Source organism: Papaver somniferum, chromosome 1 (genome assembly GCF_003573695.1).
Source record: "Papaver somniferum cultivar HN1 chromosome 1, ASM357369v1, whole genome shotgun sequence".
NCBI lineage: Eukaryota > Viridiplantae > Streptophyta > Magnoliopsida > Ranunculales > Papaveraceae > Papaver > Papaver somniferum.
Genome location: NC_039358.1, coordinates 176,038,799 through 176,052,560, shown reverse-complemented (window position 1 = coordinate 176,052,560; position 13,762 = coordinate 176,038,799). Strand labels below are relative to the sequence as shown.

At 37.1% G+C, this 13,762-nt stretch overlaps 1 protein-coding gene across 1 annotated transcript; it reads right to left on the bottom strand.

Moving 5' to 3' along the window:
- Positions 1–6,576: 6,576 nt before the first annotated feature.
- On the bottom strand, positions 6,577–12,975 carry LOC113354574 (heat stress transcription factor B-2a-like). The gene is made up of 3 exons (XM_026597868.1): positions 12,541–12,975; positions 6,750–6,860; positions 6,577–6,594 (listed from the first exon to the last, which is right to left on the bottom strand). Exons 1-3 carry the CDS (start codon positions 12,973–12,975, stop codon positions 6,577–6,579), a joined length of 564 nt encoding a protein of 187 aa, XP_026453653.1.
- Positions 12,976–13,762: the final 787 nt, after the last annotated feature.

Sequence of the window (13,762 nt, the reverse complement as noted above, 5' to 3'; positions counted from 1 at the left end):
AACATACTGTATTTCAACATTTCAGTCTCATAACATTGAAAATACAAACCCAATAAAAATTGAAAACACAAACAAAGTTCTAGAACAAATATAAAAGTGTTATACATACCAAACTACGAAATCCTCAAGTAATTGTTTAAAACACACAAACATACCAAATTAAACCGTACGAAATCCATAACTAAGATGTTTTTTGAAACTGAAATCATACGAAATCACTAACGACCAGTTTTACGATCCCTCTTGCCACCTCCTTGTTTACCACGAGTTTTAGGTCGAACTTCCTCATCACTTGTAGGATCAGAATCTCGCAACAACTATGTCTCAGCGAAATTATCAATGGTATTGCACAATAGCGTCGCAGAACAATTTCAGAAACGACGTCAGCAAGGATCATGAGAAAGATATGATAGTCTTGCGAAAATTAGAGAGCTTGCGAAGTGAACATTTGTAAGGTTGCGAGAATGTCGCAAACCATATCCGAAAATAAAGGACAGATTAGCTGTCATCCACTATGTATTTCCTTATAAATAGTCATTCGAGTTGCAAAGGAGAGAGATCTTTTTGAGTAAGAAACAAGTAAATAGGAGAGAGAAAGTTCAGAGCAGAATTTATTCTTGATTTCTTTATTTTTCTTGTAAGAACATTCAAAAATTAATCAATAAAATTAAGAGTTTAAACCTAAAAATGAGTTGATCATCAATGAAATTATATCAGGGGTGTAGTGTAGGATTTCCTGCAACTACATAATGGCGCTAGAAACAGGGACTCAGTGAATTGAAAATGGAAAGTTGAAGATTGTTGGTTGAGAATATTCAAATCAAGAAAGTGATTAAATAAATCAGTGAATCAGTTAAAAGAAAGATGAGCAGAATTAATGAAAATGGCAAAAGATTGGAGTGTAATATGATAACAAAAAGCTTGATCAATGAATTTCATGAAAACGTCAAAGGAAGAATACATAAACGAAATTTTGAAGGGAAGAAAATTATAGCGGTAGAAAAAATGTCACCCTTGAAAGAGTGGGAAAAACAAAAAATTGCATTCATGGCGGAAGAAATACCAAAAGAAAATTTAAATCATACATCTCCGTTGGTTATCACAATGCCTGTTACACGGAAAGATAAGGATACAACAATAAAATCCGCAGGAGGATGGATGTTGAACAGAACTTTAATCGATACATGAAGTTCAGTTGACATAATATTTTATCATGCATTCGGGGGAATGGGATTTAAAGATGAAGAAATGTCCAGCTCAGCATATTTTGTTCACGGCTTTGGAAAATCCACAACAAAACCTAAAGGAGAAATAGTGGTGCGAATTCCACTTGGAGAAGTCGAAACATATGTAACATTGTGTGTGGTGGATATGGAATCACCATATAATATGTTATTAGGAAGATCATGGATACATGCGATAAAAGCTGTAGTATCAACGTTGCATCAATATATTAAATTCCCCACTCCAAGTGGAATAGGTGAAATTAGAGGAGATGTTGACAATGCGAAATTATGCCGTCAAATTGAAGTAAAGCATTATGAAGAGGAGCCTCTAATGTTGAGAATTGGAACCAATGGGAGAACCTAAATCCAGTTACACTGCCGCAGATTCAACAAAAGAAATAAATGTTGGGACTGTAGAGGAGCCTCTAATGTTGAGAATTGGAACCAAAATGGATGTAGAAGAAGAAAGAACTGTCAACTTGTTGCGATAATATAAGGATATTTTCGCAGGAAACATGGATGAGATACCAGGAATAGATCCCTCAATTGCTTGCCACAAATTGGAGATTAACAAAAATGTGAGACCATTTAAACAGAGAATGAGAAAAATTGCAAAAACTTACCATTCCCAAATAGAAGAAGAATTACAGAAAATGCTTGAGGCAGGAATTATAAGAGAAGCTAAGTACCCAGAATGGATAGCGAATATGGTCATTGTTCCAAAGAAAAACAAGGGAATCAGGATTTGCATAGATTTCACTGATTTGAACAAAGCTTGCCCCAAAGATAGTTTTCCGTTACCCGATATTCCTCAAATGGTGGAATCTGCAGCTGGAAATGATAGGGTATCATCTTTAGATGGGTACAAAGGGTATAATCAAATTCCTCTCGCTGAAGAAGATCAAGAACATACTGCTTTCTTTGCCCCTAGAGGTTTATATTGTTACACAAAAATGCCATTTGGTTTGCGAAATGCGGGAGCGACATATCAAAGAATGGTAGAGAAGGTGTTCGAAAAATGGATACATAAAACATTAGAAGTATACGTGGACGACATGTTAGTAAAGAGTAGAGAATCTAAAGACCATGTACAAGACTTGAGGGAGATTTTTGAACAAATGCGGCAGTATAACATTAAATTGAATCCTGAGAAGTATACTATTGGAGTGGCATCGGGAACAATTTTAGGCTACATTGTATCAAAGGAAGGAATACAGGTTGTTCCAGAAAAAGTGCAAGCAGTTCGTGACATGCCAACACCAACAACAATAAAAGATGTACAGAAGTTGAATGGGCTTCTAGCTTCGGTGCGGAGATTCATTTCTCGATCATCATACAAATGCAAATATTTTTTCGATATACTCAAGAAGGGTGCAAAATTTAAATGAAGTGATGAATGTGAAAAGGCTTTTCAAGGAATCAAAGAACATCTTATGAATACAACTATTTTGCAAAAGGCAGTACCAGGAGAAGAATTATTGATTTACCTTGCGACAACGTCGCATGCGTTAAGTGATGTGTTATTGCGAGTAGACGCAGGAGTAGAGAAACCCATTTATTACATTAGCAAAACTTTTAATACTGCTGAGAAGAATTACTCAAAGATTGAAAAGTTAATCTTAGCATTGGTCTATGCATCATTTAAGCTCCTCGTATACTTTCAAGCACACAAGATAAAGGTATTAACAAAAATACCAATTGAATCAGTGATGAAGAATTCTAAAAGATCAGGAAGGGTAGAGAGATGGAATGCACAAGTAAGCCACTTTGATATTAAATATGAAATTTTTTCTTCACCAAAATCACAAGTTGTTGCGGATTTCTTGGCAGAATTTCCTTTAGAAGAAGATGAAGCAGTAGAAGAAATGATGGAGGTATAAGAAGAAAATGGAGATCCAAAAGATTTATTAACAGAACCAAATAGATGGGAAATATTGGTAGATGGATCATCAAATGGAGAGGGAAATGGAGTTGGAATTGTTTTAATTTCGCCAGAAGGAATAAAGATGGCTTTTTCATTCAGATTGGAATTTGCATCCACTAATAATGAAACAGAGTATGAAGCTGTGATACATGCTTTAAAATTCGCAATAGAAATGAAACTAGAAAATGCCAGGATCACTAGTGATTCGCCAAATAAAAGGAGAGTTTACTACAAATGAACCATCCTTGAAGAAATACAAGAAGCTGGTTGAAGAAATATAAGCGAAAATCCCAAAGATAAAATGGAGGCACATTTCAAGAAAGGATAATAGATTCGCAGACGCTTTTGCTTTTATCTCAAGCATGATGACAGATCCAACTGCGAGATGCATAAAAATACAAGCACTTCTGTCACCATCAATAAATAAAGAAGAGGAAGATATGGATGTGATGGTGATAGATAATGAAAAAGAAGAACAAATGAACAATGTCGCAGACTGGAGAATGGAACTTCATGCATATTTGGCGAAAGGAGAAACACCAAGAAATAGATTGGAAACACACAAGTTAAAAAGCCGAGCGACGAATTATGAATTATGAGATGGCTTGCTATACCGAAAATCCTTTAGTGGACCATCACTCAGATGTTTGACACGAGAGGAAGGAGAAAAGGTGCTGAAAATGTTACATAGTGGAGATGCTGGCAATCATAGTGGAGGAAGATCTTTGGCACATAGAGCAAAAATGCAAGGTTATTATTGGCCATACATGCATGAAGATGCAAAACAAATATCAAGACGCTGCGAAGATTTCCAGCGACATGGAAAGAAAATACATGCACCAGGAGAACCATTGTCATCTTCAACCAGTGTATGGACCTTTTGAAAATGGGGCTTAGACATTGTGGGGCCATTTTTACCAGGAACTGGGCAAAGAAGATACTTAATAGTCGCAACAGATTATTTCACAAAATGGACAGAAGTAAAGGCAGTACAACATATTCGCGACAAAGATATCTTTACATTCATATTCGAAAATATCATTTGCAGATTTGGAATTCCTGCACAGTTGGTATCTGATAATGGGAAACAGTTTGAGGGGCAGAATATAGAAATGTTACTTAATGCATTCAAGATAAAATGTGGAAAGTCCACTCCTTTATATCCACAAGCTAATGGGCAAGTAGAAGCAACAAATAAAACAATTGTAGATATATTAAAGAAGAAATTGGAAGGACATCACAGATCATGGTGTGAAAAAGTACATAATGCATTATGGGCTTATAATACAACTAGAAGAGAAGCTACTGGAATGTCACCTTTTTGTTTAACATACGGAGTTGAAGCGGTGTTACCAACAAAAGTTGTTATTCCAACAACAAAAAGAGAAGCTTGGGAGAAAAATCTTAGTGCGGGTTTAATTTTAAACAAACTTGATGAATTAGAAGAAAAAAGAGAAAAAGCTTTACAACATATGGAGAATTATCAGCGAAGATTAGCTCGAGAATATAATAAACGTGTCAAAATACGTGAATTTCAACCAGGAGATTTAGCTCTGCGAGAAATACCAGTATATTAGCGAGAAAATGGTGGAAAATTAGCGAAAAAATGGGATGGGCCTTACATCATTAAGGAGATAGTTGGAACATGAGCCTATAGATTAATGGATCCAGAAGGGAGAGATGTTGGTCATAGATTAGACAGACCATGGAACATGTTGTATTTGAAAAGATATTATCAGTAAGAAGCTTTGGGAAGTTATGAATTCTGAAAAAATAATTGCAGAATTACTCATATCAAAAGAAGATCATGATGTGCGAAATTGTCGCAGAGATAACCACAGAACAATGACATAAAAGAAAGGGGCGAACCTTTATGGCGTACACCCTAGTTCGCGAATAAAATTTCGCAAGAGGAAAATGTAAGACCTAAAGTACGTCATATTAGGGGGTACCTGATACATGGCTCAGGGAAAGGCTACACCACCACCAGAACCTGAGTCATGGAGATTTGGGGTCAATAAAGCCCATCCGGGAGAGGCACCTTGCATTCTCAACTTAAGCATATGACTTAGGTTGGGCGACTAAGGTAATAAGGACTCTCTCAAGGAGTGCAGAATTTGATCAAGGCGCCGATGTACACGGTTGAGTCAAGGGTGCCGGGGGCGTTTGAAGCGTCCTTGCCATTCTTGACAAGTCTTGGCTTATACTGCACTCAGCTTGAAGAAAACCCCACTTAGGGTGCAGTCTCGTAACCATAAGCCCTATAGGAAAAAGGGATAAGTAGGCCTGTCAATGGATACCGATTAGCCGACATCCGATACCGATAATCCATTAGCCGTTACTGCTACCATCCGACATAGTGGTAAACGGATATCCGATACCCATAAGCTAATGGATAATCCATTATTAACGTAACGGTAGTGGAACCGTGTATTTCCGTTAGGTTTAGTTCCGTTATCCGGAAACATGCGTACTGCACGTGTAAATTCTTATACCCAGGGTTATTATGTTTGGTTTATCTCATTCTTCACTTCAGTTTTATCGACACAACAGAGAACTCAGAGAGAAAAAGAGAGAAAACTAGGGATGCTGAATCAAGCATCGTCTTCTCTGCCTTAGAAATCATCATCTTCTCTGTGTGATTACTGATTAGAAACTAGGGTTCTCTTCTTCAATTTCCTTTGAGTTTAATTTCAATCTTCAAAACTCAATTTTCAATTTAGGGTTTCTGAAATTAGGGTTCACAATTTCAGATTTTTGAAATTAATCATGTCCCAAAGCAAAAGAGGAGCATCAAACCATGTTGGGTCTTCACAAAATCTCTCTTTTTCAGTTGCATCACATTTACCTGCTGCTGCTGATGCATCCAACCAAGTTCAAGCTTCTGGAGTGAATTCAACACCTGCTTCTATTACACCTGCAATTCGTCCTAGAGAAGAAGAAGAAGAAGAAGATGTAGAAGTAGATGAAGACCCAGTTATAGTTGAAGAGAAGAAAAAAATGCGCTCAGTAAGGTCTGATGTATGGGTTGATTTTGAAAGGAAGGTTGGAAAGAAGAAAGTAAAAGGTGGGAAGGAGGTTGGGGTACTGATAGCTGAATGCAGACACTGTCACAAGAGAATACCTGCTCCCAGTAACCAAGGAACCAGTCGCTTGCATTACCATGCCAAAATCTACAAATAAAAGCCTGACAATAAGAAAGGACAAAGCAAGATTACTTCTGTCAAAACAGGTAATGCTCAAACCAAGTTAGAAAATTGGAAGTTTGATCTTCTTGTTACTAGGACATTAGTTGCCAAAATGATTGCTAAACATGGTTATCCAATCACTATAGTTGAGCATCCTTATTTTAGAGAGTTTGTTAAGTCTTTGAATCCTACTGCTAAGCTTTACACTAAGAATACAGTTAGGGAAGACATCATGAGACTAACAACTGAGTTCAAACTGCAATTACAAGAACAATTTGAGAATATTACATCTAAATGTAGTTTAACAACAGATATGTGGTCATGTAAGCATACAAAGGATGGTTATTGTTGTGTGACACTGCATTACATATATGAGGAGTGGAAACTGGTTAAGAAAACACTAGCATATACTTTAGTGCCATCACCACACTCTGGAGAGGTTCTAGCATCTGTAGTGAAATCAGTGTGTCTAGAATGGAACATAGACAATAAGCTTTTTGCTGTAGCTGCTGACAATGCTAGCTTCAACAATGTTATGATGGAACAGCTGAATAAATGGCTTGATAGCAAATACTGTTTAGTTCTTAATGGGGATATGTTCCAAATGAGGTGTTGTAATCATATATTGCACTTAATTGTTGGGTGGGGAATGAAAGTAGATGCTCCATTTATAGATGCAGTTAGAGAGTGTGTAAATATGTCAAGTCAAGTCAGGCTAGAAAAGAGAGATTTGAATGTGCAATTGCCCAAGTTAAGCTTACTGCTTCAAGGTCTGTCGGTTTAGATGTGGATACCAGGTGGAACTCCACCTTTAAGATGCTAAAGGATGCAATTTTTTTGAGACAAGCTTTTGCTAGGCTAGCTGATTTGGATGATGACTTCAAGATACTACCAGCCTCTAAGGAGTGGCAACAAGGAGTACACATATGTGAATGTTTGGAATTGTTTGATTTCCTTTCAACCAAATTTGCTGGGATTAAGTATCCCACAACAAATTTGTGTTATAATGGGGTTCAAGAAGTTAATAGATGCATTAAGCTCTGGTAATCAAGTGAGCATGAGTATATCAGAGACATGGCCAAGAATATGAGGATGAAATTTGATAGCTACTGGAAAGAAAGTAACACTTTGATGAGAATTGGAGTTGTTTTGGATCCTAGGTACAAAGCTAGATTGGTGGAGTTTGTTATGAAGAGAGTATATGGTGTCAATCACTATCAAAGTCACTATAACAAATTTGAGCTTGCACTCAATGCTCTTTAATGTGCTTATGAAACAAACACCACATTTCCAGATTATTATGATAGTGGAATGAGTTCAGTTGGAATGGAGATCTCTGCAGCTACAACATCATCATATGAATTTGGTTATGATGATTTTATTATGGAAAACAATGTCTTTGAGTTTCAGAAGTCAGAGTAGGAGACTTACTTAGCAGAACCAGTTCTTCCTAAAGGCACAATCACTGAAGAAATGAGGTTTGATATCTTAAGTTGGTGGAAGAATCATGCTCCTAAGTACCCAACTCTCTCAAGGATTGCAAGAGATGTATTGGCAGTTCCAGTGACAAGTGTAGCTTCAGAATCTATGTTTAGTATTGGTGGCAGGGTTCTCACATCTCACAGGAGTTCATTAGATCCAGACCTTGTTGAAGCATTGCTTTGTTTGGGTGATTGGCTGCCAGATCTCACTCTCAGTGACAGTGATAGTTGTGTTACATGTACATCTTAATCTTTCTTTTTTTTTGCAATTTATTGGCTTATTGCACTGACAATGACATTGCCAGCTTAAAATATCTAACACTTTTGATTTTTCTTTCAAAATACAGAAGTTCAGGACTAAGGAGTAAGGTAAATGCATTTGCAGATGCAGTTGGCACTTGGGACTTGGCAGAGGAGAATCTGGAGATAGAGGAGGGATGCATTTGCAGTTGTTGACTCAAATGGAGATGGAGATGTCTTTTTTTTTGCAAAAAAAACATGAAGATTATGAACTTGTTTTCTTGTGTGGCATGAACATTTGTATGTCTTTTTTTGGTGTGGCACGGATTTAGAACCTGTTTTGTTGGATTTTAAAGCTGTTATGTGTACTTGTTATGTGTTTTTAGCCTGTTTTGTGGTTGTCCTGTGACATACCGGATGGCAGCGGAAAAATATCCGTTATTCGGTAAGTCCAACGTAACGGTAACGTTTTTGAATTTCCTATTTCCGCCGGAAATGAACGGATAACGGATATCCGCTAACTTTTAATGGAAACGGCAGCGGCAGAGCCTATTTCCGTTACGTTAGCATCCATTGACATCCCTAGGGATAAGAGGATGTGAAAAAAGCTGGTTGTTGTTAAAACTGGATGGGAGGAGCTAACCTTGTATGGTATAAGTACGCCTCCTTGAAGGGGAAACCAGGGGGGAGATAAGGGCGGCACCTTCCATTAGGGAGCTGATAAGTGTCTTGAGACGCAAATGTCATGAGGCTTTTATTCGCAAGGATATTAAGGCTTATCATACTTGTGCAACAATCCTGAAGAGGCAATAATACAAAAGAAAAAGATAAGACGAGATCAATGGGTTTTCGCATGAAAATGCGAAGACGTCCTGCGATTTCGTCGCAAGACGGCAATGTCATGGGTCTTTATTTTCGCAAGAATATTTAGGCCTGTCATATTTTCGCAACATTCCTGAAGAGGCCATAATACAAAATAAAAGGTTAAGACAAGATCAATGGGTTTTTGTATGAAAATGCAAGGACGTCCTGCGATTTTGTCGCAATGACAAGAGATGGGACCTTTAATTAAGAAGGCAAAATAAGACCATATGATAAAACAAATTGATGATAAGCATTCACAATAGATTATTTTGTGCAAAGAAAGATAATGAGAGGCAAGTATGGGAATCGATATACAAGAAGCATTATCTTTCTTATCAACAAAATATTAAAAGGAAAAGTTGTCTTCAAAGTTATTGAAAAGTGTAGCTCTCAAAAGTGATAAAAATAAGACAGCTCAAGAAAACAAAGCTAAAAAAGAAGCTCAAGCTTCAATATTAATATCAGTAGCAGGAGATGACAGAAATTCTTCGCCAACATTCTCGCAAGCTTCTCCTTCATTTCGGATTTGATCTTTGCCATGACAAGCATTTTGATTATCGCCAGCAATTACTTCTTCAGGAGAAATTTCTTTCTCATTCTGATTAACACCAGCAGATACTTCTTTAGAAGGAACCTCTTCTTCATCTTCGAGGAAATTATCCTCTGCACCGCTTTCATAATCGTAATCACTATCAGCAGGACAAGGAACTTCATCATCATCTACTTCTAGAGGATAAATTGATGTAGGAGGAAGAGAGTTGGACAGTAAGATGTCATTTACAAGGACTTCATCACGGAGATGAACTTGGGGAAGAAGTGCTCTTTGATGATTCCTATCTTGAATATCTTTAAAATAAGCAAGGTAATCAAGTCTTCTTTCTGCTCGATCGCGAGAACCAGTGAGAGTAGAGACGATCAAGGCATTCTCTTTGCGAATTTTGGCATATTTAGCCTCCAAGTCAGAAATAGAGGAATGAAGATTCTTCTCAGACTCTGCGAAAAATAGAATACAAAATTTTGTTAAAATAAGGAATTAAGAGAGATATGACAAAGAAAAGATATTAAGGCAGTCAAACTATTATGACTACCTTACTTTTGCGAAATAAGGTGTTGAATCAAGGATAGACAACTATTCTCCCAATGGTCCATGGCGTCATCAAATTTATCTCCAACTAAGCCTTTAAGTCGAGACTGAAGATTTTTCTCTTTAGAAACAAGGAAGGCATTTTTCTTCGCAAGAGAAGAATAAGATTCTTCTAATTTGGAATATTGTTCTTTAAGCTGATTGCCTTCACACTTAAAGCTATTCTACCTTGAATGAGTGTATCTCTTTCAGCGATAGATGATTCTGTTACTTCTTTAAGTTCATTTCTTAAAGAGCGAAGAGATTTCTCTTGGTCAGCACATACTTTTTGGAGAATATTAAGTTGTTGCGAAGATATCGCCATCTTGTTTAAATAAACTCACTTCTCCTGAGATAAGGTTTTATTCTCATTTGATAAAGTTTCCATCCCTAAATTAGCTTTGGTTAAGGAATAAGAAAGACGAGATACTTCATTACTTAATAGATCTTGTCTTTGAACTAACTGGGTATTTTCATTGGTAAGATTATGTATTTGGTCAAGGGAATATGAATAAAGGTTATCTAATTGGTTATATTGATCCATTAAAACTTCTTTATCAACATGGGCTTCTTCAACAGCAGATTCAAATTGATATCTCTCCATTACTCGTTTCTGATTTAATGCTTAACATGCGAAAGAGGGATTTAAAGGATAATTAAACATGGGAAGGATAAAACTATCAAAAAGGCAAATTAAAGACATAGATGAGGAAATCATACCTCTTAATTCATCATTCTTCTTACGAAGATTGTCACGATCCAGCAAGACATTATGAAGTTTCTGATTTTCAAGACGAAGAGCATTACATTCTTTTTCTAAAGCTGTCTGCGAAACAGCTTTTTCAGAACCCAAATGCTTGCTCAGAATTTCGCAAACATTAGACTTGATGGGATCAGTAGAAGACTTCTTGCCATCATTCAGAATCTCAGATAAAACCTTGAAAGCCCTATCTATCCCTTCCACGGTTTCTTTCGACAGAGGAAGAGACTTGAGTAGAGAACTAGTAGAGATAGAAGGTTGAGAAACATTCTCAATGGGAAGAGAAGAGGTTTCATTCGCAGAAGGACCCATAAGGGGAATTTCAATCATAGAAAGATCAACTGGAGAAATAAAATCAGAGGCAACATTTTCGCGAGTTGGAGATAAAGGTTTATCTTGCGAAGAGGTCGCAGGAGATTTGGAAGAAATGAAATCAAAAGCATCATCTTCCCTAACTGGAGATAAAGGTTTATCTTGCGAAGATGGCGCAGGAGATTTGGAAAAAATGAGTAGGTGGAAGGGAACAGAAGTTGGAACAGTCTTGAGGTGGCGAGATTTCTTGTGAGGTTTATGAAGATCTTTATCACCCTGCGAATAACAATCTAGATAAGAAACAGAGGCAACAATATTGTTATTAGGAAAAGCTAGTATTTCTTACTACCTTCTCATTCGCAGACTTTCTTTTGTGTGCGACAACTTTATGCTTTGATTTGGGATTGTTAGGGTTCTGAACTGTAAATTTAGTGTTGGAGCCGCTTTTGCTGAAATAACAAGAGTATGGGAATCACATAAATAACATAAGGCGATGAACAAGATTAATTTCAAATATATCAATTTCAGCAAAACTTATAAGGAAGAAAAGAGAAGACTAACCTTGATGAATCCATGAAAAATGATAGTAGGGAGATTGTCTCGAAGAAGATCACGAACTATGAAGATCTAGTTTGAAGATGAATAAAAACTTAAAAAGATTGAAGAGGAAAGAAGAAAAATTACAATAATGGGATTTGCAGAAGAACGATGAAGTTGCAGAGAGAATAAAAGGAAAGAAGAAGAGAATGAAAAGAAATATATATAGAGGGAATTTTTCCTTGAGAAAATAAACACGGTTAATACGGAAAGATTTAAGCGGTTAAAAAGTAACGGTTACAAAAGACGTGTCGAGAAATAATTGGAAGAAAGAATACGTGTGATATATGTAGAATATGAAAAGATAAGCAGTTGCGGCATTTCTCACATCATTCTCTACTTTGCAGAGAAGATATGAGAAGAGGCAAGATGTAGGATCAGAATCTCGCAACAACGATGTCTCAGCAAAATTATCAATGGTATTGCACAATAGCGTCGCAGAACAATTTCAGAAACGATGTCAGCAAGGATCATGAGAAATATATGATAGTCTTGTGAAAATTAGAGAGCTTGCGAAGTGAACAATTTTAAGGTTGCGAGAATGTCGCAAACCATATCCGAAAATAAAGGACAGATTAGCTGTCATCCACTATGTATTTCCTTATAAATAGTCATTCGAGTTGCAAAGGAGAGAGAGATCTTTTTGAGTAAGAAACAAGTAAATAGGAGAGAGAAAATTCAGAGCAGAATTCATTCTTGGTTTCTTTATTTTTCTTGTAAGAACATTCAAAAATTAATCAATAAAATTAAGAGTTTAAACCTAAAAATGAGATGATCATCAATGAAATTATATGAGGGGTGTAGTGTAGGATTTCCTGCAACTACATCACTTGTGGTATCATCTCCTTGACTAGTTTCCTCCACAGCGCGACTTGAACCTTCTCCTTGTTGTCGACCCCTTTTACCACCTCCTTGTTTAGCACGAGTTTTAGGTCGAACTTCCTCATCACTTGGGGTTTGATCTCCTCCACCGGCTTCGTCCACAGCGCGAATTGAACCTTGGCCTTGTTGTCGACCCTTCTTACCACCTCCTTGTTTACCGCGAGTTTTGGGACGAACTTCCTCATCACTTGTGGTTTCATCTCCTCCACCGTTTTCGTCCACAGCGCGACTTGAACCTTCTCCTGGTTGTCGGCCCCTCTTCAGTTGCTTAGACCTACTTGGGTCCACCATTCTTTTAGTTATAAGACCCTCCCACTGCTTGTAGTAGGCGTTTTGTTCCTTAGTCTCCATCGGCTCTCCACTTTTGATTTTAGCCATCCATTTCTTCAACAATTTCGAACCCTTCAATACCTAATTCCAATTTTAAGCACAAGTAAATATTTTTTCAATAGTTTTAAACAACCGAAAAGTATAAGAGAAAGAAATTTTATTACCACATTATCCCATAACCTTTTTTCTTCTTCTCCACAAATAGGCATCTTCTTCTGAGCTCTCTTAGCCTCCCTCTCCTTTGCCTTTGCCTTTGTCGCATCAGCCTTAACTTGTTGTTCTTTATTTATCACAAAAGAATGACTGATTTCTTCATAAAACTCCATATAATCTTCCTCACATGCATTTACATCTCCCTCATAAGGTACCAAATAACCTCTTGGTATGTGGTAGTTAGTAAGTGCATTCCAATGTGCTACCGCAGGAGTTGGTTCATGATTTGGCTCAAAATACTTCTCGGTGTTCTTTGTTCCATGAACCAGCAAAGTGAATTTTTCTTTCTCCACGTCGGGATCCATTTGGACGCAACAAAGTTGTCTTAGTATTCTCCTTGTATTATATATTGTGTAGCCGTTAGGATACCAAATTGGTTCATAGTAAGGCGTGACGCTAGAGAAAGCATTCAAGTCGTCTTCATCTACAGAGACATCATCGGGTACGGCGTATGGGTGAAATACCACATCGTTCACCGTAAGTCTATCCAATTTCTCCCTTAACGAAGTCAACTTCTCTTCTTTAGACTTCTTTTGTGCATCCAAAAACAACCATTTTCCTGTTGTAGGTTGGTTATAGGTATAAGGGTCTTTTGCACTAGCCAATCCCAATTTAGGGAAGT